General features: G+C 37.5%; 3 protein-coding genes and 1 long non-coding RNA gene across 4 annotated transcripts; 2 read left to right on the plus strand and 2 right to left on the minus strand.

Annotated features, from left to right (window-relative positions):
- Positions 1-724: 724 nt before the first annotated feature.
- On the minus strand, positions 725-6,198 carry LOC122046814 (synaptotagmin-2-like). Its single transcript, XM_042607710.1, has 13 exons — positions 5,877-6,198; positions 5,591-5,723; positions 4,429-4,527; positions 4,272-4,322; positions 4,051-4,174; positions 3,444-3,562; positions 3,201-3,302; positions 3,021-3,095; positions 2,387-2,463; positions 2,064-2,310; positions 1,637-1,975; positions 1,405-1,533; positions 725-1,048 (listed from the first exon to the last, which is right to left on the minus strand). The coding sequence occupies exons 2-13, from the start codon at positions 5,699-5,701 to the stop codon at positions 920-922; spliced, it is 1,602 nt and encodes a 533-aa protein (XP_042463644.1). The 5' UTR covers positions 5,702-5,723; positions 5,877-6,198; the 3' UTR covers positions 725-919.
- Positions 6,199-6,300: 102 nt separating this feature from the next.
- Positions 6,301-10,336, plus strand: LOC122046815. The gene is made up of 3 exons (XR_006130388.1): positions 6,301-6,524; positions 6,633-7,197; positions 9,879-10,336. It is a non-coding gene; the product is annotated as an uncharacterized LOC122046815 (long non-coding RNA).
- Positions 10,337-15,982: 5,646 nt separating this feature from the next.
- Positions 15,983-17,770, plus strand: LOC122046816 (peroxidase 64-like). The gene is made up of 4 exons (XM_042607711.1): positions 15,983-16,223; positions 16,302-16,490; positions 16,563-16,725; positions 17,304-17,770. The coding sequence occupies exons 1-4, from the start codon at positions 16,026-16,028 to the stop codon at positions 17,699-17,701; spliced, it is 948 nt and encodes a 315-aa protein (XP_042463645.1). The 5' UTR covers positions 15,983-16,025; the 3' UTR covers positions 17,702-17,770.
- A 3,401-nt stretch (positions 17,771-21,171) lies between these two features.
- LOC122046817 (monooxygenase 2-like) lies at positions 21,172-22,751 on the minus strand. Its single transcript, XM_042607712.1, has 2 exons — positions 22,500-22,751; positions 21,172-22,424 (listed from the first exon to the last, which is right to left on the minus strand). The coding sequence occupies exons 1-2, from the start codon at positions 22,718-22,720 to the stop codon at positions 21,446-21,448; spliced, it is 1,200 nt and encodes a 399-aa protein (XP_042463646.1). The 5' UTR covers positions 22,721-22,751; the 3' UTR covers positions 21,172-21,445.
- Between the last annotated feature and the right edge of the window lie 254 nt (positions 22,752-23,005).

A 23,005-nucleotide genomic window follows, 5' to 3' on the forward strand; every position in this document is an offset into this window, starting at 1 on the left:
GAGGATTCGACTTTTCGACATAGAGAGATGGTGAAATGACTAAATTATCCTTTAATTTGTTGAGATCGTATGACGCCCGTTTGAGATCCAACGGTCACAGAATACCCGCGAGCATATATATTTTTTTTTCCCAAAATAAAAGTTTGGATTTAATTAACTAATCACTATTTCAATTCTATTAATTATCTCACAAGTGTTTTTACATCGCAAATACCCTATTTATTTTATTTTCATAATGTGACCAATTTGAGTAGATTAGAAAGAAATGAGAATATTAAAGGTTGAAATTGCAACTAGTACAAATATAAACTTAAATAATCAATAAATATTCTAATTAAGTAATATAAAATTAAATAAATATGCACATTAATTAAAAAAGAAGAAGATTAAATCAGACTATAAATATAATATTTATTTAAATATAAATATGATAAACAACATTAAAAAAAAATCACTAATAGTAAGCTCCCAAATAGATCTATGTCGGTTACTCGACTAGGCATAAGATATAATGCAAACAAATAAGGCAAAAAATCTTTTAAATAATATACATCCTCTTCTCCTAACCTCCAAACTCTCATCCCAAGCAAACAACATCGATCCTTTCTTTCTCTCCTGCTTAGGGAAGGCTATTGGACTAGTGGCCAATTAGTATTTGATCGACTATCACATAATTTTCTCACACAAACACACATCAATACCCTTTTTTTTTTAAACAGAAACTCTGAGAAAATAGTTTTCCTTTAAAATGTTTACAGGTATCAACTAGTATTATAGTTGCTGCAGACAACATTTTTTTCTTCCTTTCTGGGCTGTGTTAAACAAATCACAATTTCATATCTAATGGATAATAACTTACCTCCTCCCTCAAGTTTTGGGGTTCTTGATGCCAAGCCAGGACTAATTCTTCAAGGGGATTCTAGGAAGTCCTCCACTGCAGTTCTATTTGGATTCGGCCATTTTTTGAGTCGATAAGATGATACCTTTCGTTGGTTCTCTTATTATTCACAACATCTGCAAGATTAATGGTGACGTACCCCAAACTTTCCTGAAACGACATTCAACATATGTATCAGACCGTGCCGCAAGAAAACAGCCAATGAGTCAAAAAAATTAGAATGGTAATAGAAAATCCAACTATCTGAAATCAGATTGAGATTGTGTGAAGGGAAAAGACAATCAACAAAGTGTCATGTAGGTAGTGTTATTACTCATTATGATTTGAACCTCACATTGATTTATATATGCGTTTGATCATACTAACGATTATATAGCTGATGCTAACGGCTTAAAACTAAACCAACCACTGAACTAGCATATCACGATGATAATGATCTTATCCATAATTAATTTTTGTTTATCAGTAAACAATATCTTGCAAGAAATAAAGACATCAATCTGTACCTTAGGATGGATGCTAATGCTTGGAGGCCTACTGAATACTTCCACATGCATTTTATCATTAGTCGGAGGCTCCTCGCATACAAACTGAAACTCCTCTTCCCAACGTGGATCTCTACTTTTCTTGATATACTGGACCATAATTTTTTAAAAAAATGTTATCTCATTGTTAGATAATAAATATTTAGAAAGATGGCAAAAGAAGCTAGTATTTGATATCTAGATAAAAGTATACTCTAGTTTTCTTCTTCTCTCCTCTGAAAGTGATCTGCGCATAAGGGTTTGTGTGGTGCTTGCCCTCGAGATCTTGAGCTTCATGAACAATAACTACAAACAAGCCACCAGCTGATGGAGTATCATCATGAGGTTTTTGAGCTTCTTTATCACCAACATCTTGCGGTATCTCGTCTTCCTTGAAAGGCTTGTACAGCAGTTCCACAATAAGCTGCCCGTACGATTTGTCACTCTCCGCTTCAAGATTCTTGAGCAAGTCAAGTGTCAAAGTTTTTGACTCGTTCGGGGTTGAATCTTTCAACCGAATAATATTCATGCCCATTTTGTTGTGTTTGCCTACCTACATAAATCATGCATTTAACCAGCATAGGGGAGAGACAGAATGCAAAATATGAGCACAAACAAATGAATCTGAAAAAATTGCATGCCTGTTCCCAATCAAAGACATTAAGCTCCACATGTTGATTTTCAGGATCTTTGATAACGAACTTGAATTCCTCATTCCACTCTGGGTTAAGATTGTTATGCTTCACTGAAGTCTTTTTTGAGGGAAGCTTGTCATCAGACAGCTTGAGTTTGACATATGGATCTGATTTGCCTATTAAATCTTTCTTTCTCAGTTTATATGCTCTGAGGATCTTCACATGGAGAATCCCAACAGGCTTTTTTAAGGCTCTGCAATATAAAATTAGTGCTTTATTTAGAGAAACATATCTACTAATTTTTCGGTTACACATTTGTGTTGAATTACTTTGTAATATCTAGAACTGGCACTTCGAGTGTTCGGGGCCACAAACACATATTTGCAATTTGTTTTTTGATGGTCTCCTGCAGTTATTAGAGATGTATAATCAGAGAAATAATTAAGCATATAAGGTTAAGTATTGAAGAAGATACTCTTCAAGTAATAACATAGTCAATTCTCACTTTATCGTCGGATCATGACAATTAAAAAAGACTAAGTTATTTCAAACAAAAATGGAAGCTTTCAGAATCCATGTGGTCTCTTGGGAGTTTATGCTTGTATAGCAAGGCTAAAACGATGAATCAGAAGGAAAGAATAGCCATGTGATCAATGAAACTTTTCATATGGTCAACAAATAAGAAAAACTCCTGCGTTCACTAGATGTTTGATACTAGGCAATTAGCAAGTGTCGAACCATCTGTTAGTTACTTTGTCATTATGTCTCGAGTCCCAGAATCAGTTAGGTACCAAGAAAAATGCCAAACTGAAAAATAACTAAACTTCATTAAGACTGAACATCAAAGTGAGATTATCAAAGAATTTTTTTTTTAAAAACAATATCAAGGGTCAGTTACTAGGCATAATATGGCCAGACTTGAGTATACCAAAAAATGAATGTCAGGAGAAAATCATGAACTACCTGGACAAATCTGTAAAGACCTGGAATTGCCATAAGATCAGCTCCCATAAGTTTCAGCCCGAAGTCGATATATGGCTGAAAAGTAGTAGTAACTGAGGATATTGAATCTCTTCCACCTTATGAATGTCTTGAGTAGTGAACAATAGGCATAAAAAAAATCAATTTGTCTTTTTTGCACACCTTTTCTATGAGGGTAACAAGGATTTTTGCAAAACATGGAAAGCTGGGAACCAATGGTTTTAAGGTAATACGCGGAGTAGCAAAAAATTGCAAATCAACCATCTGAAAAGTTGAAACTGCCAAAAAGGTTAGCAAGACGAATAGCCATGCTGCTTTGGTTTCATACTATTTCTCCGCATACGATGTGAAACACATTAGCCATAATGGAATTAGTCGATATCAAGTGTAAAGCACACAAATGACCTGGACAGTCAACTTTAATCCATAAGCTTTAACAACAACCAACACGTTGGTGTTCCCTGCCCATTTTAGTGATGGCTCTATGATGAGCTCTTTCTCTTCTGTAGTGTAAACTTTCATTCCTGGAAGTTCATTGCCAAAGCTATATTGTCAGAATGAAAAATAGAAAAGCAATGAATGCATAGAAACAGAATAAAACTGGAAAATGCTAATTCATCTTTATTCCTAATAATGATAGAGTAGATAAACCCTGGAAGTTCAATGTCAGAGATGCATTATCAGATTGAATAAATAGAAAAAACAATGAGTCCATAAATAGAATAAAATTGAAAAAACACTAGTTCATCTTACTCTTGCAAATGAATGAATAGAATAACAAATGATTGAAAACAATGTACGATTTTAGTAATGAGTACGCTCCAAGTCGACATTAAGAAAAGGATTGAAATGTCAATTTCCTTGGAACTCCAATGCCCTTTAATTTATCCATCCAATTATTTTGTAGAAGAACAGATGGCATGAACTTTATCCAAAAAAGACAAAAATCACTTCAATTTAGTAAACGTGAAAGTTAGTGACAAACATGCACCAAAATAAAACAAACACTTACCATGAAAAGTAGGTGGTTGAGACCCAAGTGTGAAAGCTTCAAGCTCGACTGAACTGATTTTATACTTAACAATATTTTCAGCAATTATAGGCCGGGCTACTTGTTCTGCAGTTCTGCAGATAGCCTATCATAGAATTTTAAATGTCAATACCGAAGCAAAGAAGATCAATGCTAGCTACACCTATGATCCAATACTACAATTTAAAGAACCAATACATTACCTTTTCCAGATGAGGCCACATCAACTCAAGAAACTTATTTAACCAATCAATCTTCAAACATCAAATAAGAGATGAGAGAGAAAAAATTAGACTATGTTATTAAGATCAATAAATCCATTGATTGAATATGTGGGCAAAATAGGGATAGTCAATGTACACGATCATAGTCTGGATTCTTCACCCAGAGGGGGATTTCAGGAAATATACGCTCCAATGATTGCGTATCATGTTCAACAAGTGGACGAATTTTAGGCTCCTGATCAAGACACAAAAGAGAGTAAGCATTGCCATTTGGTGTAAGTTTTCCAATGGACTATATTTTAATAATCAAACCTAGAGAAACCAAATTGAAGCAACAAAACAAACATGGAAAAAAAATTTGTGTTTTGCTGGGCTAATATTTGTTCAATGACAAAAAGAAACTACGAAAACCAACTTGATTAATAGAAATGAGTTTTATTGATTGAACAAAATCAAGAACTATGTTTTACACTAGGTGACCCAACATACCGAAACTCGATACTATAATCTGTCTTGTGTCGTGTCAATCATACAGATGACTATTATGTCATACTCACATCTCACACCATTTGAGATGTTATAAAATGTGTCAAGATGAATTAAAATAATATTTGTTATTTTATAATTTTTACTCATAAAATACAATGTCAAAGTTATACCATTCAAGATGGAACACAGTCCAAAGTTAGATATCTAGTTTTGCGTGTGTGTTTTTTTTTCCTTTCATCTTATCCTCTTTCCCCTATAATTCTCCACTGGCATCATATATCTTGTTCCGATCAAAGTTCAAAACTTGGACATGACTCGAAATTTTGAACCTTGGGTAGAGTACCATTTTTGTCCAATTCTAAACTAAGGGAGCACCATAACATAAAGATCCTACAAATACCTAATGTATAAATTATAAGTACTTTTGGGATATCACCTAACGCTGAGTTAAATGGATGTTTTTTAATCCCAATGAATTGGAGCTTGGCGTTGAGTTTGTCTACATATATGCACTTGTTGATGAAAAAATCAGCAGTCAACATATACAGGTGCTAGGCTTTTCCAAGGTAGTGAGAGAAGCAATTCACAATCAACAGGACAACAGCAACTTAAATCAAAATTCAGTCTTTCCACATTCCAAATTCTTCACCTTGAAAATGTTCTTATATGGATTTACAAACCAATATCTTTCCGATGTGCATTAAATCAACATAAAAAATTATTTTTTTTTCCAACTGTAAAAGAACAATTAAACTGAGAGTTTGCAGCTGGAAAACATGAAAAAAATAGGTAGAACAAGCAGCGCGTACCTTGACATTAGAGTGCTGGAAGTAGATGAAGAAGCAATATCCAATGACAATTCCCGCCCACAACCCCAGGCCGAACCCGCACAGCCCCAACACCACATCGACGAACCCCATCTTCCGCTCTAAACTCCAACCCCTTCGCATCAAGAACCGCAACATCAATAAGAAAAAAAAAAAAATTAAGAAGGCATTAAAATCGCGGGGGTAAACGCATTGCTATAATTATCAAACCACAGAGTCAAAAACAAAAAAAAAAAACGGAGGAAATGTTAAACTAAAATATCAATACCAGTAAAGATCCTTCCAAGCAACGCCAGCGATCTTGTTAATGATATCGATCAAATGAAGGATAAAAAGAAAGAAAGAGGCTAATCCCTATTCGCCCTTTCCCTCTTTCCCCCGCACCTTTTGTTCCTTGCTAGTTGGGGGATTTGGTGGAGGAATAATGCAATGCTTGTGCCAGGGAAGGAAAGTTGGGATCGAATGCTCTTTCTTGTCGTCCACTGTTCTGCCCCGCGCCATCAAGAAGCTGGCCTTCCTCCAAGCGAAGGAAAAGGGAATAAGTTCGCCGTTCATAGGAAGACTACGCTCGCTCTTTCCAGACTCAACGAGGCCTCCCTCAGGGAATATATTAGTTTCTTACTCAATTGTATACCTGGTCTCTAATTAGTTGTTCATGCGGGGTCCATCTCAATTCTCCTATATAATGACGAAGTTTGGAATTTTGAATAGGGAGAATTTCATTTCACACCAACAATTTCTCTCTTTTCCCAAAACGTTTTTTTTTTCGCATTTCTAGATCATCAATCGGGCGCTTCATCCAATTCCAGCATCCGCCATGGATTCTCTTTTCGAGATTGATTGCTCGTTCATGGTGATTTTGTGATCTCTGGAGGGCGGGGGCTCCTCTTGATTTTACGCGATTATTGCTTCGAAGGTTTGTTGGCGTTAATCGCGTCATCCGTGAATCCCTAGTTTTTGATGTACTTCTTCAAATGAGTTCTTCTTCTCCCATGGATCCCTAATTTTTGAGTTCTTTCTTCAGATCCGTACTTGTTCTTCCGACAGTTTCTTCTATGGCATCTTGAATGAAGGCCACCAACATCAATACATCAAAGTACTCTGGGCCCAGCATTGGAGACCGCTGAATCTACGGGGAAGAGTTCTTCGACAAAGGAAAGGCCTGGCGGAGATCGAGAGGCTGTGAGCAAGTATCAAGAGAAAAAGAAAGTCCACGCAGCTTCACTGGAGAAGGAGGTTCCAGCCGCTGATGAGGAGGCTTCAGGGCCAAGCTGCGGCGGAGAGCGAGATTGCGAGCCCCAAGTGTTCGCTTGTGGGTTTGAAAAGGAAGATTGAGGAGAAATTGGGTCTTTCTTTCCCTTAACAGACGTCAGTGAAAGGCACTCAGGATCTAGATTCATGCGTTTTCCATTGCCTGCCATGATAAAAGTTACTGTGTCCATCCAGCGACGCAATCCAAGAATGCTGGAGGCAATGGTGGAAAAATGCCATCCAGGAGGAGTTCAAATTCTGTTTCCGAGGACTAATGGGCTGTGGAAATGTAGCTACAAGACTTGCACATTGCTCATCTAATACCACTCAGCTTGAAGGTTTGATTTGCTGGCTCTTCTCGTACAACTGTTAACTCCTGATTAATTTTTGCTGAATGAGAACTGAAATTTAGGAATATATCAAATCTAGTCCTACTAGATAGGAAAAGAAGGATCCTATAATTTATGAATATCTTTTTTGGTTAACATGTTCAACAGTTTGTTTACTTAAAGCTAAAGAGAGATCAAAAGGTGTAGAAAGAGGTATCATCTTAAGTATCCAAACTTTAAATCTTTTTGGCAAAATGAGTAGAACGGTAAACCAATCAAGTCGAGCCAAGCTTTGTGGTATCTAAACTTGTTTGATAAGGTAGCCGAGCCGACCCAAGCTAAGTCTAAAACGAACCAAGCTGTTAGAAATAATTGTTGAAGCTTGGCTTGATTTCTTTTTTATGAGCTTGAGCTTGATTGGTTTAGATGATATGTAGCTCTCAATTTAAGCTTGTTTGATTGTTTGAAACTTTTATATTTTAAGTTCGTTTGGTTGGTTATTGAGCTTCATAATACAAACTTGTGTGTTTATTTTGAAACTTTCTTTATTTATTTAGCATATTGATAAGAGTTTTATTGATAAATATGGTTTACAAACATTGTTCGCGAACGTTGTTTATGAACATTAATGAGCTGAGCATATATGTGTTTAATCTGATACAATGGTAAAGTTGTTGCCGTGTAGCTTAAATGATACAACGAGTAAGGTGGGACCCCGAAGTTAGGTTTGACGTAAAGAAAGTCGGTTGATGTGGCAGTCAAAGTCAAGAAGGAATCAACTATCGGGTTGTATCGATGTCATGTCGAAATAAGTCCAGTGTCACCGTTGAGTGCTATGGCTGATTGAACCAAAGGGTCGATCATACATGCTAGGCACATCGCTCGGATGGACCGAACTCTATATTCAAGTATAGCGGTCGAGTGCAAGATGAACCGCTCCAACTGGACATATTGTCTGAGCGGATGCCGAATCCCCAACATAAACTCGGTCGGCTCAAAAGTCGGTCAGACCTTAGGGGCTCAGCTCCCAACTTCTCTAAATGTAAAGCTCTCAACTTACATCTGCTCGCCCTAGAGTCGGTTGGACTTACGGAGCCAAGCTCCCCACTTCCCCAAAGGCAAGGCTCTCAACTTACATTCGCTTGGAGCCGGTCGGACCTCCAGGGCTCAACTTCCCACTCATGGGCATGACCTTCATCTTACATCCGCTCGGCCCTAGCACCGATCGGACATCCGGGGCCCAGTTCCTCACATGAGCATGACTCCTAGTATACAACCGGTCGGCTCAGAGCCGGTCAAACTCTCTCTAGGAGACAACATTGTTAGACAATCATAACAACCTATCGGGAAATATGCCATTACTCTGACATATGCATGCAATGGAGCCTTCCTTCGCCTATAGGAAGGTTGTCGTACATACTTCACCACCCGACATACTCTAACACCAGACATTCTCTGCCACCTCATTAATATGGAGGTTATGAGAGACAATATAAAAAGGAGGTCCTCTTAATTGGTCATGTTGACTCATGAATGCATACACATCACACATTCGTGCATTTATACTGTTGTTTCATCGTCTTCTCCATTTCGCTCGGCTATTGTTCTGACTTAAGCGTTGGAGTGCTTGCGGCAAAGACACCCTCCCTAGTTCTCGCTCTAACATTCCCGTTGGCTCTGTCTGTGGTGTGCGCAGGTCCGCAGCTCCTAGCTCTAGGCCCGGTCAACCACATTCCTCCGGTTCAGAGCCTTCACACGGTCGACATCCAAGCCACCTCAACACCCCTTAGCCAGCGCGCTATCTCCTCCACTCCCCCGCTTTCAGATAGGATTATTAGAGGTCACGGTTCGAGTCTCGGAAATAACCTCTTGCAAAGCAGGATAACACTGCATACAATAAATCATTCTTCGGGACCCCGCATTGATAGGAGCTTTGTGCATCGGACTGCTATTTTATTGAAACTAAGTTCATAATTTTTTTCCCCGAGTTTGAAAGAAAGGGAATAATCTGTAACCATGTTTTTTAATATTAATCTTAAGTAAAAAAAATATTATAAGTATTAAAAATGTTGTCATGACCGAAGTTAAACAATTTGTTAGAGATGCAAACTTACGGAATAGCATACAATACTAGGATATAATTTTGAAGTGCAGGATGACAGAATATGCATATGATTAACAGAATTTGATTAGAGTTTTTTTTATTAATAGAATGTTGGAATCAACATTCATATTGTACAGAAACTTGATCAAATTTTTGTCTATCAACAAAACAATAAAGTAAAATGTAGAAATCAAAGTTGTGTACCAGGGGTAAATTGAAGGATGGCCACAGTCCTAAGGCAAAGACTAAGTTCTGTCATGTGGATGATTCCGGTCTTCTATCTTAAGAATACAACTAGTAGTGCCATGACTATCAACACATTGACACAAAAGGCCTGTCCAACTTCGAGCGAGCGATACTTACGAAAGCAACATCCTAAGAATCTTCTGTGCACAAACATTTATTTATTTATGGCCTACCATTTTATGCAAGCATTTATAAAGTTTCTTTGGTGTTCATTTATGCATTGACTGTATAATTTCTTACTTACTGCCTTAGTATAGATCAACTAATTTATAGATGGAATTCATAATCACTTTGCTCATTCCCAAGACTAGATCACAACAATCCTTTGTCCCTCTTGTAGAGCAAAACTTGGCGAGCTCAGTCAAGGAAAGCCATTGGCGGGATGAGTATGCATACAATAGCGACGAAGGGCACTTGGGCATCTGGCCATCAGATTTTTGAATGTGTAGAGAGAGCCATTCCTTGCTGAAGCTGACTTATTGGATGCAGCCATCGATGCAACTAAATCGGTAAAAAAAAAATGATGTGGGTCTTGCATCTTGAGTCTCCTTATCCACTCAATTTGTCTAGTTCGCTTGATTCTTTCACTATTTCTACTTACTCTATCTCAGTCCTCATATCTCATTCCAAAACTATCCATCAATTTAGCCTTTCAAATCTTTCAACCAGTCATACTTGAGAAGGTAAGTCTTCATTAATCTCTATGACATGAATGTGAGATAGAATCGTGTATTTTTTTTATGTACATCTATACGCTTTAATAGGTCAAATCTAATAGATTGTTTTTTCGGTTGTTGTAAAATTCTTTTTTCCAATCAACCATATCATTTGAATTATCTTGATTATTAGTTTTAATTTTGACCCAAATCCAATTTAATTATGTGATTGAATTAAATGTGACTAGGTTGAATTTAGGTTTGAGTTGTTGATTCGAACAAACTCTCAAATTATTTTCATTTGTCAATTAAAATTGATTAAATTTTATTGGATTTGGTTTGGCCAAGTTAAATTAGAGTTGATCTACATTAACTAAAATTGAAATAAACAACTTTATATAGCTAAATTAATTCCTTCCGATTAGTCCATAAATACATATTATATATATATATATATATCTTAAACTTTTAATGTCTATAGTTTTTTAAAAATAAAAGTTTTATTTATTTTAAAATAATTTTCTAAAAAAAAAATTGATATCTTTTATTGGTTCATCAAGAAATTATAAATCATAAACTTAATCATATAGTAAAGTCGTCTTATCAACTTTTTAATCTTCTAACTTGAATCAATGTTCATCAAAATAATACTCCTATAAATGTTTATTCAAAAGTAAATATAATTTTGGAGTTTTTATCTTTGAGCAACATTGTTATAAATAATGTGGGATACTTAAGATCCATCAACTCAATGCAAGTGTTGTTTTTATGGGTGTCCAATTAATTAGAGGGTGATAATTTTATTATAATAAAATCAAACGTTAATTTTTGACGGACGCATGTCTTCAAGGAAATTTTTTTTTCCCATCTTTTAATCATTTGACGATTAACTATAAATTGATTCTATAATTTACTTCTATTCATGTAATCTGAAGACGAATTATGAAAGATATTTGAAATGAGTATAATCCACTTTGCTACAACTACTGAATGTAAGTGTTGAGTGAGTAAAACAATTTTGTTTAGAAGTTTGAGCAGTTGATTAGAGTTGAATTTAATAGACTACTGAAAATCTAGTATCCTTAGTTCATATTATTAGGAATTGAGTTCGGATTATGAGTTTTAATCATCCTGCGTTAAAGGCAGAAGAAAAATGATTAATAAATTATTAAAATTTGTGGATTGCAAAGTGACGGCTTGTCTTCTTAAATAAGCAAAGAGAAATTGAAGAACATGGAAAGAGAGAATGACATGCCACTTCAACTGAATGAATGAACGAATGATTCTTCCCTTTTCGACCAGCTTTTTCCTCCGATTTCTCATCGACCGGCCGGTCCGACGTCCAATCTGACCTACTATTAATCAACAAGAACAGATAAAACAAACATACAGATAGATGAAGGGAAAAGTATATGTATGATATTTATTAACATATTGCATAGTTAACCCTTTTGTTCCCACGATCTCTAAAAAATTTAGGAATTGTTCATTGGTTCGGCTTTAGCCCGGGTTTTCATTTTAATTTTTTTTAATGCAATTGTTCACTACGTCGGTCTTAAATTTACAAATCAAATTCTGCTTTTACTCTGAGTTTTTTTTTGTTATTTTTAATTATTTTTTTAGCTTGAGCAAATTATAATTCTTGGCTCCGACGCTGATTTCTACATGTTATTAATCTCGACTTGATGACCATTAATTTTAATTATCATTATTAATTGTCAATTGTCCAATTATTAGTGGTCAGAAATGATGATCCATCCCACTAGTAGTTGATAACCGCATTATAATAATTTTGTCTAAAGAAGTCCAAGAAATGGACTGCACATGCGACTTATTGAGCTTGTTTAAGAGAACCCAAAAAATTAAGCTCGAAGTAAAGAGTTCAAAAAATGGAGCTAAGTAAAGAGCTCATAAAACTAAAAAACTATGGGTAGAAAATTAATCAAGAATTACTTAAATCATTCTCTCTGTTTTCCTCTAAACACATAAAATTTTAATTTCTTTTCATGATTCAAGTGCGATCTTCACTTTTTTTTTTAAAGTAATTTAGGTATCTAATTCTTCCGACCAATTAATTTTGAAAGTGACTAATTTGTTCTTATGAAATTTTTTATTAACCATCCTAATAAATGGGAAAGTACACCCCCACTCAAAATATAGCCTTAACATAGGTGAGAAGATGAGAAAGGGAATCAAGAGAGAAGATGGAGAAGAAAGAGAAAGGGTTTAACATGGATATCCAAATTTAATAACCAAAATAGAAAGGAAAAAAGAGTGAATTGGGAGAAGAAAGAGACCTTTGTCTCTCTTTTTGCCCCCTTTTTTGTTTATGGATTAAACAAAGTTTTTAATTAAAAAAATTAGAATTTCCTAAAGAGGACTTGTTAATGATGAAACGGTTCGAAGTTTTCAACGCGGGGTTGTCTCTATTTATGTCAAATTTCATGTTCACCTTTGAAATTTTAGGGAATTGTCAAATTTCATCAAAAAATATAGGCCAATAAAATTAGTTTGTCGTGTCAATCGATTTGAATTACCTCTATGTCATAATAAATCTAAGAATTCTTTAATTTTCAAGGGTAATAAAAAAAAATCTTACTATTGAAAGATTTATCAACATAAAAAATAATAATTAACATAAACTTTTACAATTACATACAACGAAGGATTTAAAGTTAGAACTCACTAATTTAGTATTGTGCAGATTTAGAGCTAGAACTCACTAATTTAATATTGTGCTAACTTATAGGAAGAGACATAGTGACAAAGCCAAGCTTTTAGAATGATGACTATTTGCATAAATTCATGAAACAATAATTACTATCGATTTAAGAATCAAGAAGAAAAAAAAATCTGAACCCATGATTTACTTCCTCAAACCCACAAGACTTTCCCCCAATTTAATTGACATATTTTTGCTCCCATATTTACTCCTAATCTACCATTAAAACTTTTCTTTTCCCGATTTCTTAAATGGAAACCACAATCAACACCGCTGAAACATAAAACAAAGTTTTAAAATTTCTTTCATGTCACAACAGTTGAATAGGAAAACATAAAACATGGACATTGACAAATAAAGAGGGAAGAAGAATAATATGAAATGCAAAAGTGGCACACCTAACAAGTTGAAGCTCTTCGACTCTTCTCTTAGTATTCACTTTGGCTCATTCGAAGATAAATATGTATAATTGGTTGGATGGTATTCGTCACATAGTATGAATATAAATTAGTCACTGCTACCTACAATTATTATTATTATTATTATTAGTTTTGTCTGCATCTCAATCCCCACATGTCAAAGAGTATATATGCAAAGATTCTGATGATGGATAATAAATACATGTTACTTTATATCTATATATTGCATTAACACATTATTTATTGTCCCCGAGACTTCGATGAGCACTAGCTAGTTCGACTTTTAAATACGGATCCTACAAATTACGATGGAAACTACGACCAATTATATAAGATTATATTATTCCTCCCATCAATAGAAGGTTTAAGAAAGCGGACATGAACACCTCTCGATCGATTTACTTTGATGACTACTTAAAAAAAAAACTTTCATAGGGATAAATAGACCATCTCAAAATTACTTGATTCGAAGAATTAACTGGTTGACACTATTTATTAGGTGTGACGTCAAGTAGGATAGTGATTATCTTTTGGGTTGATGCGAAAAAGTAAAATTAAGAAAAAAAATAAGAAAAAGAACCTCCAAGAAAGAAATCTTTTATTAAAACTTACAGAGTTCATCCCTAATACCTAAATATGACTATTATATAGATCGCAACTTAAGACTCAAATAAGGAAAGAAATTATAATAATTATAATTAACAGATCTTAATTTCAATCTTGTAAAAAAAATTAAATATATTTTTATCTAAAAAGAAAAGTAATTAATTTAACTATCTTAACTCAAATCAAGATGTGGATCAAAATAAATTCTCTATAAAAAATACCATAAATATGAAAATTACCTTAAATATCCAAAAAATAAAAATTATCAAAAATAGTAAAAAGACCCTAAAAAGGGTTTAAATGTCAAAATTTTGGGTTGAAAATTGACGGTTATAATTACACCAGTAACAAATGTAGATTTTTGAATTTTGCACGTGTGACGATAGACAGTCTGATTTCGAATTCCAAATCAAAAGTTATAGCAGTTTGAAATTTGAAGACTCATATTGACGAATTGACCTACATTAAGGTGCCAACAAATTAATATATAATATATCATGGATTAATTGATTGATTCCCACTCGGGTAAGGACAAGATACGCAATGCATAGCTTCCTACTCCCACTTTAGACCTCCATGTTATTGCATCACATCATCGCCTTATATGATAGTTCAGCTCCAACCACCAACAATTCTCTAATAATAACCTCTACTTACCCTAAATCTTAAACCCTAATAACCTCAACTTACCCTTAACTCTCTTCCTTTCCTTGCCTTTGAGGTACATGTCCATCTAGCTTTGACGAATCGTGAATTTTCTTTCACCTACGTGCATGCGTCAAAAGAAAAAGAGAATCGTCGTTTAACTTGAGTCGATCTTTAACTGGGATGTAACATGTGAAGTCTCTGTCATGTATCCTCAAAATTAACTGATCGATAATTTATTAAACCACTCATCTGACCTTTTTAAAATGTTTACATCATGTCCTATTTTAAAAGGACAGTGTCACCGTAAAGATAAAATTAATTAGTATTGTGCGATTTTGAAATTATAAATTTGAATCGTGAAAATAATCTCTTGTATAAACATGAGGTCGCGTACAAAAAAAATCTCAATATAATCCGATTTTTTTTTTTCCAAAATTATATATTAATAGAAGGTTTGTGCATCAGACCTTTATATCCATCCTATGTTTACAATTATCAATTTACATATTCGTTTTCTAGAATGTTCTTTTCCTCTATTAACTTCCTGCCACCGTCCTCTAACCTATTCGAGCTAGAATGTTAGTACCGTCTTTGTCTTTTCTTTTGACACAACTAAACATGGTTAAATATCGATGAATACTCATACCATTTGCACCCATACAAAGAAAAAACTTTATACCTTTTTTTCCTACTTTTTTTTTAATCCTTAACAACTCATAGTGATAGGTTCCTTGTGTGCCCTAGGGTTTCCATTTAACACAAATAAATCAATGAAGAATCTTGACATACATGGAGAAAGACCATCCCCAAATGAACCCGAATAGTATGAAAATATTAATATTTGAATTTGAGTTTAAAAAATATGTGTGATATTCAAATTTGATTAGAAGCTCCAAAATATAAATATTTTTGGCTTGAGCCCAGTTCAAAATAAACTTCGAGCTTGAACTCGAAATATTGTTTGAACTTTGATTCGAGCATAATAGAACTATAATTCGAAATGACTTAAATTCGAGTTTAGTTATTCGAGCTTTAATTTCAACAAAGGATTAATTAGTTTGTACCCCAAACAGTCCCCAGTGGTTAGTCGCCACTCCTCACCCGCAACCCAAAGTGTGACAATTGGTGTTAAGAGTTTGTTAGTGAGTCACAATTAATCCTTGGTCCCATGGAACCCTACCATTTCCTTCTCCATTCTTGCCCGCCATGATCCACCTATTTCACTGAATTGATCTTGAAATTCATAGGAAGAGACAAGTGTACCTAGAGCACATGTGAGGGGGAAACCTAACTTGATACATAGCTTCAAAAACACAACTCCACTCATTGTCCTTCCTTACCAATACCCTAAAAAAAAAAAAAAAAGTTTTCAGTGCATTGTATATATATGTGCTCTGTTCCACCTTCGCCTTGCCCATCAAGTGAAAGCAGCAGCAATGGCTTCCATGATCACTGCTTCTCTTCTGGTCTTCTCTCTTCTTCATTTGGGCAATGCGTTGAGCGTGGACTACTACGCCAAGACCTGCCCGGATGCCGAACGAGCAGTAACTGCGGCCGTGAAGAAGGCCATAGCGAATGACAACACAGTTCCCGCGGCTCTGCTTCGCATGCATTTCCATGATTGTTTCATTAGGGTATATGTACCTCTTCTATTTTTCCGGCTTCATCGATCGGCGGTGTCGTCGGATTGAGTACTGTAGTTGTCGTTGCAGGGCTGCGATGCTTCCGTGTTGCTGAACTCGAAGGGGGGCGAGAAAGCAGAGAAGGACGGGCCTCCGAACATCTCGCTCCATGCTTTCTACGTCATCGACCACGCCAAGAGGGCAGTGGAGAAGCTGTGCCCGGGCGTGGTTTCCTGTGCCGATATTTTGGCTTTGGCTGCTAGGGACTCGGTCGCACTGGTAAGTGTGGTGGTTTTGGCTTGGGAGCTTGCATTGATGATTCTGGTCTGATAATTTGGAGTACTGCCGCAGTCGGGAGGGCCGGCGTGGGAGGTTCCGCAGGGTAGAAGAGATGGGAGGGTTTCCAGAGCCAACGAGACGAATCAACTGCCGGCTCCGACCTTCAACCTCACGCAGCTGAAGCAGAGCTTCTCGCAGAGACGACTGTCCACCAAGGACTTGGTAGTTCTCTCAGGTAACAGTCACTTTCAGACTCTGCTTCAGTTATAATTAAGTCTAGGGATTAAACTGCTGCATAGACTTAACTCACTCGATCGTCAATCAGCACTCGCTAATAATTTTTAGAATAAGAAATATGATCAATTATTATTATTTTTTAAAAGAAATATTATTTTGACGAGTAAACATGTGCCCAAGAATATTCTTTCTTTTTAAAAACAAAAAGTAAGGAAGAATTTTGGTGAGCTTTGTTTCAGTGATCCACCACCCTTCCTTTTATTGTTAATTTCCGTACACTTTCTTGCCTTAAGCCACTGCATTATGTAGCCCTCAAACTGCCCTCTTTCTGGCTGTCTTATTTGTCTCTTTCCATCAGCCTCTTCTTATTCCCTTCTCCTTAACGTTTTAACCTGCACTTTAATTTGTACTGTTTTATCTGTATCTTTCCTGCTGTGAGCAAAAACTTCTTTTGCAATGGTGAGAGATGGGACCGTGTCATGTGCAACGAGAGTTCATGAAAAATTCACTTCCAAAATTAAAAAATAACTTCTTAATTTGATTAAAAATAATTAACTTGTTTTTGCCTTGATGAAGGAGGGCACACCTTGGGCTTCGCCCACTGCTCCTCCTTCCAGAACAGGATCCACAACTTCAACGCGACCACCGACGTGGACCCCACGCTGGACCCCAGCTTCGCGGCGCGGCTCCGGCGGATCTGCCCCGTCCACAACAAGGTGAGGAACGCAGGGTCGGCCATGGACACCGTCACCCCCGCCGTGTTTGACAACGCCTACTACGAGCTGCTCCTCCGAGGCCGGGGCTTGTTCTCCTCCGACGAGGCCCTTCTCACGCACCCTAAAACCCAAGGCTTCGTGTCCCACTTTGCGAGCTCGCAGGAAGACTTCTTCAAGGCGTTTGTGAAGTCCATGGTCAGGATGGGAAACTTACAGGGAGGAGAGGAAGTGAGGAAGGACTGCAGAGTGGTTAATTAATTGAGTAACTTTGGTGGTTTCATAATAATTATTGTTAATTATCAAATTGCCTTGCTCATTTGAGTTTAAGTTGACTAATCAACTCAGCCTAACAAACCTGATTAACTTAACTAGTATCTTTAATTAGCCTCGTCAACCTAAATCACACACCCAAATACCCAAGAAATCTCATAATTAGATCAATCAAATCAAATATATTATTTGATTGATCAAACATAAATAATATTTATATATTATCAATTAAAAAAGTGTATTTATTTCAATAGTCCTTGAAAACAAATACATAAATATTTATATATTCTAACATAAATAATGCTTCTCTTTTGCATCAATACCTAGATGATATAAAATGTTGAGATTTTCTAACAACTTTGACAGGGACGACGCAACGTACGGTTTAATAGGTTTTTATTAGAACTAAGAGAATTTATATATTCTCATAATAATGATATGATATTATCCATTATGAACTTAAATACTTATGGATTTATTTTTGAACTCTACCTGAAATACCTCATATTAATGGAGATATCTTTCATCTTATAAACCTATGATTTTTTTCATGTATTTTCAATATGGGATTTTGATTGTATTTCTAGCAATCCTACTCTCAAACGAAGGACCACCATAATTCTCATGGTTTAGGCCTCTCCCCAAATATCTGGTCAACCTTGATATGCTCTCAGCCTCCCCTTAAGCATCTGGTTACTATTGACATTCTTCGAGCCTCCCCTCAAGTATTCGATCAATCGATGTTACTCCTCTCCTCTAAGACTTTTCCCCCCGACTAGGGTTCACTCCCCAATGATTTCCGCCAAGCATTCGGTCACCCTTGACTTGTTTGAAATTGTTAGTATCCCAAGTAATTTTGATGTGATCAACCAAGTCTGTGTTTAAGTGTACAGGAATTTAGGAGCATAGAAAGTCGAGCGAAAGGCGCAGCTAGCGAGAAGGACGACACGAGAGAGAGCTGACGGGCTTGATGCATCTTAAGGACGAGGCGCTGCGAAAAAGTACACTGGCGGGCGAGAAGAAGAAACACGACGTTTCCGAGGGACGAGAAGCTAGAGTGGAAGGTTGCTCGGGAAGGTCGAAAAATGGGTTCAGGTGAGCCTTATTCAGGATGACCGAAATCACCCAAGCAAGTGAAACCTGAGCGGAAGACTTAGCTTGGACCAATGCGAGCAGAACCAGAGTCGAAGACCGGGATCGAAAGTCAACAAAAATTTGACTTTTTTAGTCTGGACCAGTTCGGGCGCCTGGAACCCTTTCGGGCGCTCAGACCAAGGAATTCATCTAAACGCGATGTAGCGCATTTCGTTACAAAGGGGATAAAATATTATTCCCCTATAGACGCCTGGAACCCTTCTAGGCGCTCCGACCAAGGCTATAAATACAGTCCTGGCCTCAGTAGCTCAGAACAACACTTATAATTGATTCCATTTGACTTTATCTTTGTAGTTGTGAGTTTTGACTGTTGCAAGAGGCTTCTCCGCCCAAAAGAGATTTTTAGTGAGCTTTCAATTTCTTTGGATTAACAATCCCCTGATTACAAATCAAGTAACCCTTTTGTGCATCTTCTTTTTAATCAGTTTTTTAATACAAGTGTTAGTTTAATCAAGCTGTAAAGGATGAGAAAGGTGTTTTATTTTTGCAGGGCTATTCACCCCCTCTAACCGGCTGCCAAGGGACCAATAAGTGGTATCAGAGCCTAACAGCTTCAGGAGGATTAACCGTCGAATGAAGCACAAGAAATGGTCAGACCGAGCATCTATCCAACTAAGTTCGAGGGGGAATTCACGAGCTGGAAGAAAAAGATGGAGGTATTCTTTAAGACATATTTTGATTTACTATTAATCATGAAATTTGGTTTTATAGCACCAGAAGGCAAAAAATAATACCAATGGACGAAAAAGGAGCAAGCAAACTTTGTGGCAAATGGAAAAACAGAGTTTCATCTGCTTAGCATCTTACCACGTCAAGAAGTCAACCAGATCGAAGTCTATGAGTCAGCCAAGGAGCTCTGGGAGAAATTCCTGGAACTACACGAAGGGACCTTGGAGGCAAAACTCGCGAGACGGGATTTGCTCCAGAACCAGATCAACAACCTCAAATTAGAAGAAGGCGAAATCGTTGCACACCTTCACTCTAGAATAAAGGAACTCATCACCGAACTCACGAATCTCGGAAAAAAGGTAACCAATCAAGATTCGCTAAGGTACGCGCTTAATATCTTTCCTAGGAATTTTGAATGGGTGTCCTTAGTAGATGTTTATTGTATCTATAACAATCTAGAGGTAAGTACCTTAGAAGAATTATTTTCAACCTTTGAAGTTCATAAAATAAGATGTGTAGATTTGAAGAAGGAGCCAAAGTACAATATTACCCTAAGGGCGCGTTTGGTTCAAGTTATGACACATAACCTTAGTTATGTGATTACCAAGTAATCACATAACCAAGGTTATAGGGAATGAAACATAACCATTGGTTGTTTGGTTCAATTTAGGTAATACAGTAAAATCTTATTTGTTTGGAGGTTTTAGTATATAACCTAACGTGATATTTTACCATATTACCCTTGATTTAATAATGATAATATTATATATATATATATATATATATATATATATATATATATATATATATATATATATTCTCATATATATAGAGAAATATTATGCTGCGGTGCCTTATCTGCGGTTTTGCTGCGGTACTTGCCACGTCAGCGAGAATACACAAAAAAAATCAACTCTGGTAGAAGAGAATCTAAGCCTGGACCGATCAGGCTCCAACCTGATCGGTCTGTGGACCGATCAGGCCCTAGGTTGATCGGTCCCCAGACCGATCAGGCTTCGAAGCCAACTCTCACAGAGAGTTGGTTGATCGGTCTGGGGACCGATCAGCCTAGGGCCTGATCGGTCCCCAGACCGATCAGGCTTAGAAGCCAACTCTCACAGAGAGTTGGTTGACCAGGTCAACCTTGACCTGAGGGATATTGTACCAACATATATTACCTTTCAATTTGATCATCCAATGATAGTGAACTGGCTTGACTTGGCTCAATAAGTTGTTCTTCAGTAGTCAAATAAATAATTATACGAATCATTACATCAAAAAATAGGAAGGGAAAATCTTTTTCAAGTTTTAGATTCATTATAAGTAGATTAAATATTTATCAAATATAAGGATCTTAAATTATTTTTAAACCTCTCAACCAATCTCAATGTACAACAAAAATAGTCAATTTTATCTAACAGAATTAGAAGTCTAGATAACATCAAATTTGATTTTTTTTTTTTTTTAATCAAGATGTCTAAATCCTTACATGTGACAAAAAAAAAAAAAAAAAAATTTGTTCGCCCCCGCCAACTTGTTCCTAGGTCAACACGGAGGAGGTAAATCACGGATGACTACTAGCCATTAGTGCAAATGACCAAGACATGGGGGAGGTTATGCTCGGTCACGTCGAATTTCGACCCCAAAACTTTATGTGACAACATTCCATATTTTAATCATCGCACCGCCCCAAAAGGACTGTCTAAATCCTTACAGACCCTTACTGAAAGTGGATGATTCTTCTCAGATTTGCCCACAGGACAAATCCGATGATTCTTCTCAGATTTGCCCACAGGACAAATCCGAAGACAATTGTCTTCTAGAGGCCATCCATTACTATAGACGCTCGTACTCCGAATCGAATGCTCGTGAATCCCTCAGTATATAACAGCACAAGGCACACTGATCTTACAATTTGCCGCAATCGAAATTTGCTGCGATGAACCGACTCTCAGCCATGAAACCCGCCAAAATTCTCTCCCTCACCAGACGCAAAAACCAGTTGCCGCTTTCTTGAACAAATCCCAACGCAAATGAACCAACAACAAGTGTGAAGGCTCTCCATTTCCGAGCCTTCTCGTACTCCTTCAGCGCTACCTCAACCCTACGATTTTGCTCCTCCTCACCATTTCCTACTCCACCTCCACAGAGAGCTTCCGCCAAGCACCTGGCCAGCACGACTCCATCTTCCAAGGCCGAGCAGCCTCCTTGCCCGAGGTCAGGAGTCATGGGGTGGAACGCATCGCCTGCCACGCAGGTGTTTCCCTTGCAGATGTTTCCGCTCAGCAAGTTTAATGGCGATCTGTATCTTAATGGGGCGGATGCCACACTGCTCAGCTCGCTCTTTTCTATGATTTCGACGACTTGTTCTGGTATTTCAGAGGTTTTCACCTTTCCGAGCACAAACTCTTTCACCATCATGGCGTCGTGGATCGTCTCTTTCTCTCCGTTGGAAGCCCAAGTGAAGAACCAGTAGACGCTCTTCTCGTCGTAGGGCACCACCCCTGCTCTGAATCCTTCTCCGTTGTACTGCGTGAACTCCGGCTTCATTCCGTGGCCGTCGGGGAGGACGGTGAAGCCACGGGCGGAGTGCCGGCCGGAGAAAGTCGGTGGCTTTAGGCCCAGCCATTTGGAGACGATCGAGTTGATGCCGTCGCAGCCGATGACCACCTTAGCCTTGAGCGTGGATCCGTTGGCCAAATGGAGGAGCTTCAACTCGCCGGAATCTTCTATGGAGACGACCTTGGATGAGTACCTTATGGTGCCGTGGGGAAGCTCCCCGGCGAGAGCTTCCACGAGGAGGTTCCTCCTCACGCAGCGCAATTCATGTTCCTTGGCCGGTAGTTTCGTGACGAGCGAAGCAGAGGAAGCAGAGGAAACAACCGCTCTGCAAAGATTAATTTAACAGGTCAAGTCGGAATTTTGAGATTGGAGATCGTAGTTTGGTTGGGGTACGAGTTACGTTTGCAGGCGGAGGTGGCGGCGGCGGAGGGAGTCACCGACGCCGAGGGAATCTAGAGCTCGCCAGGCGTTTGTCCATACGTTGAGGACGAAGCCGGCGGCCCGCAGAGTGTCGGAGGACTCGAGGACGAGGCTGCGGAGCCCCTTCCGGTGAAGCCCGACGGCGGCGGCGAGGCCTGCGAGGCCAGCGCCGATGATGACGATCTCCTCAGTGTCGTCCATAGTCTAGCCGGAGATTGAGTGGAGAAGTGTTATAGAGAGTGGGAGTGAGATTGATGAGGTCAGCAATGACGGCTAGAGGTTCTATATAGCAATTGTGAACCAAGTAAATCTTATCTTGCCGGGCAAAATTAGCTACTATGAAACCAGATGAATCTTCCTAGATCCCATCAGTGTTTAAAGTGGACCAAACTATCTGTTTGACCATTCTAAAAATATCAACCCTTATTCTAATATTTAAAGACGATTATGATTCACTATTATCTTCAATTACGATTTATATTTCAT

The sequence above is a fragment of the Zingiber officinale genome, chromosome 2B, assembly GCF_018446385.1.
Source record: "Zingiber officinale cultivar Zhangliang chromosome 2B, Zo_v1.1, whole genome shotgun sequence".
Lineage (NCBI taxonomy): Eukaryota > Viridiplantae > Streptophyta > Magnoliopsida > Zingiberales > Zingiberaceae > Zingiber > Zingiber officinale.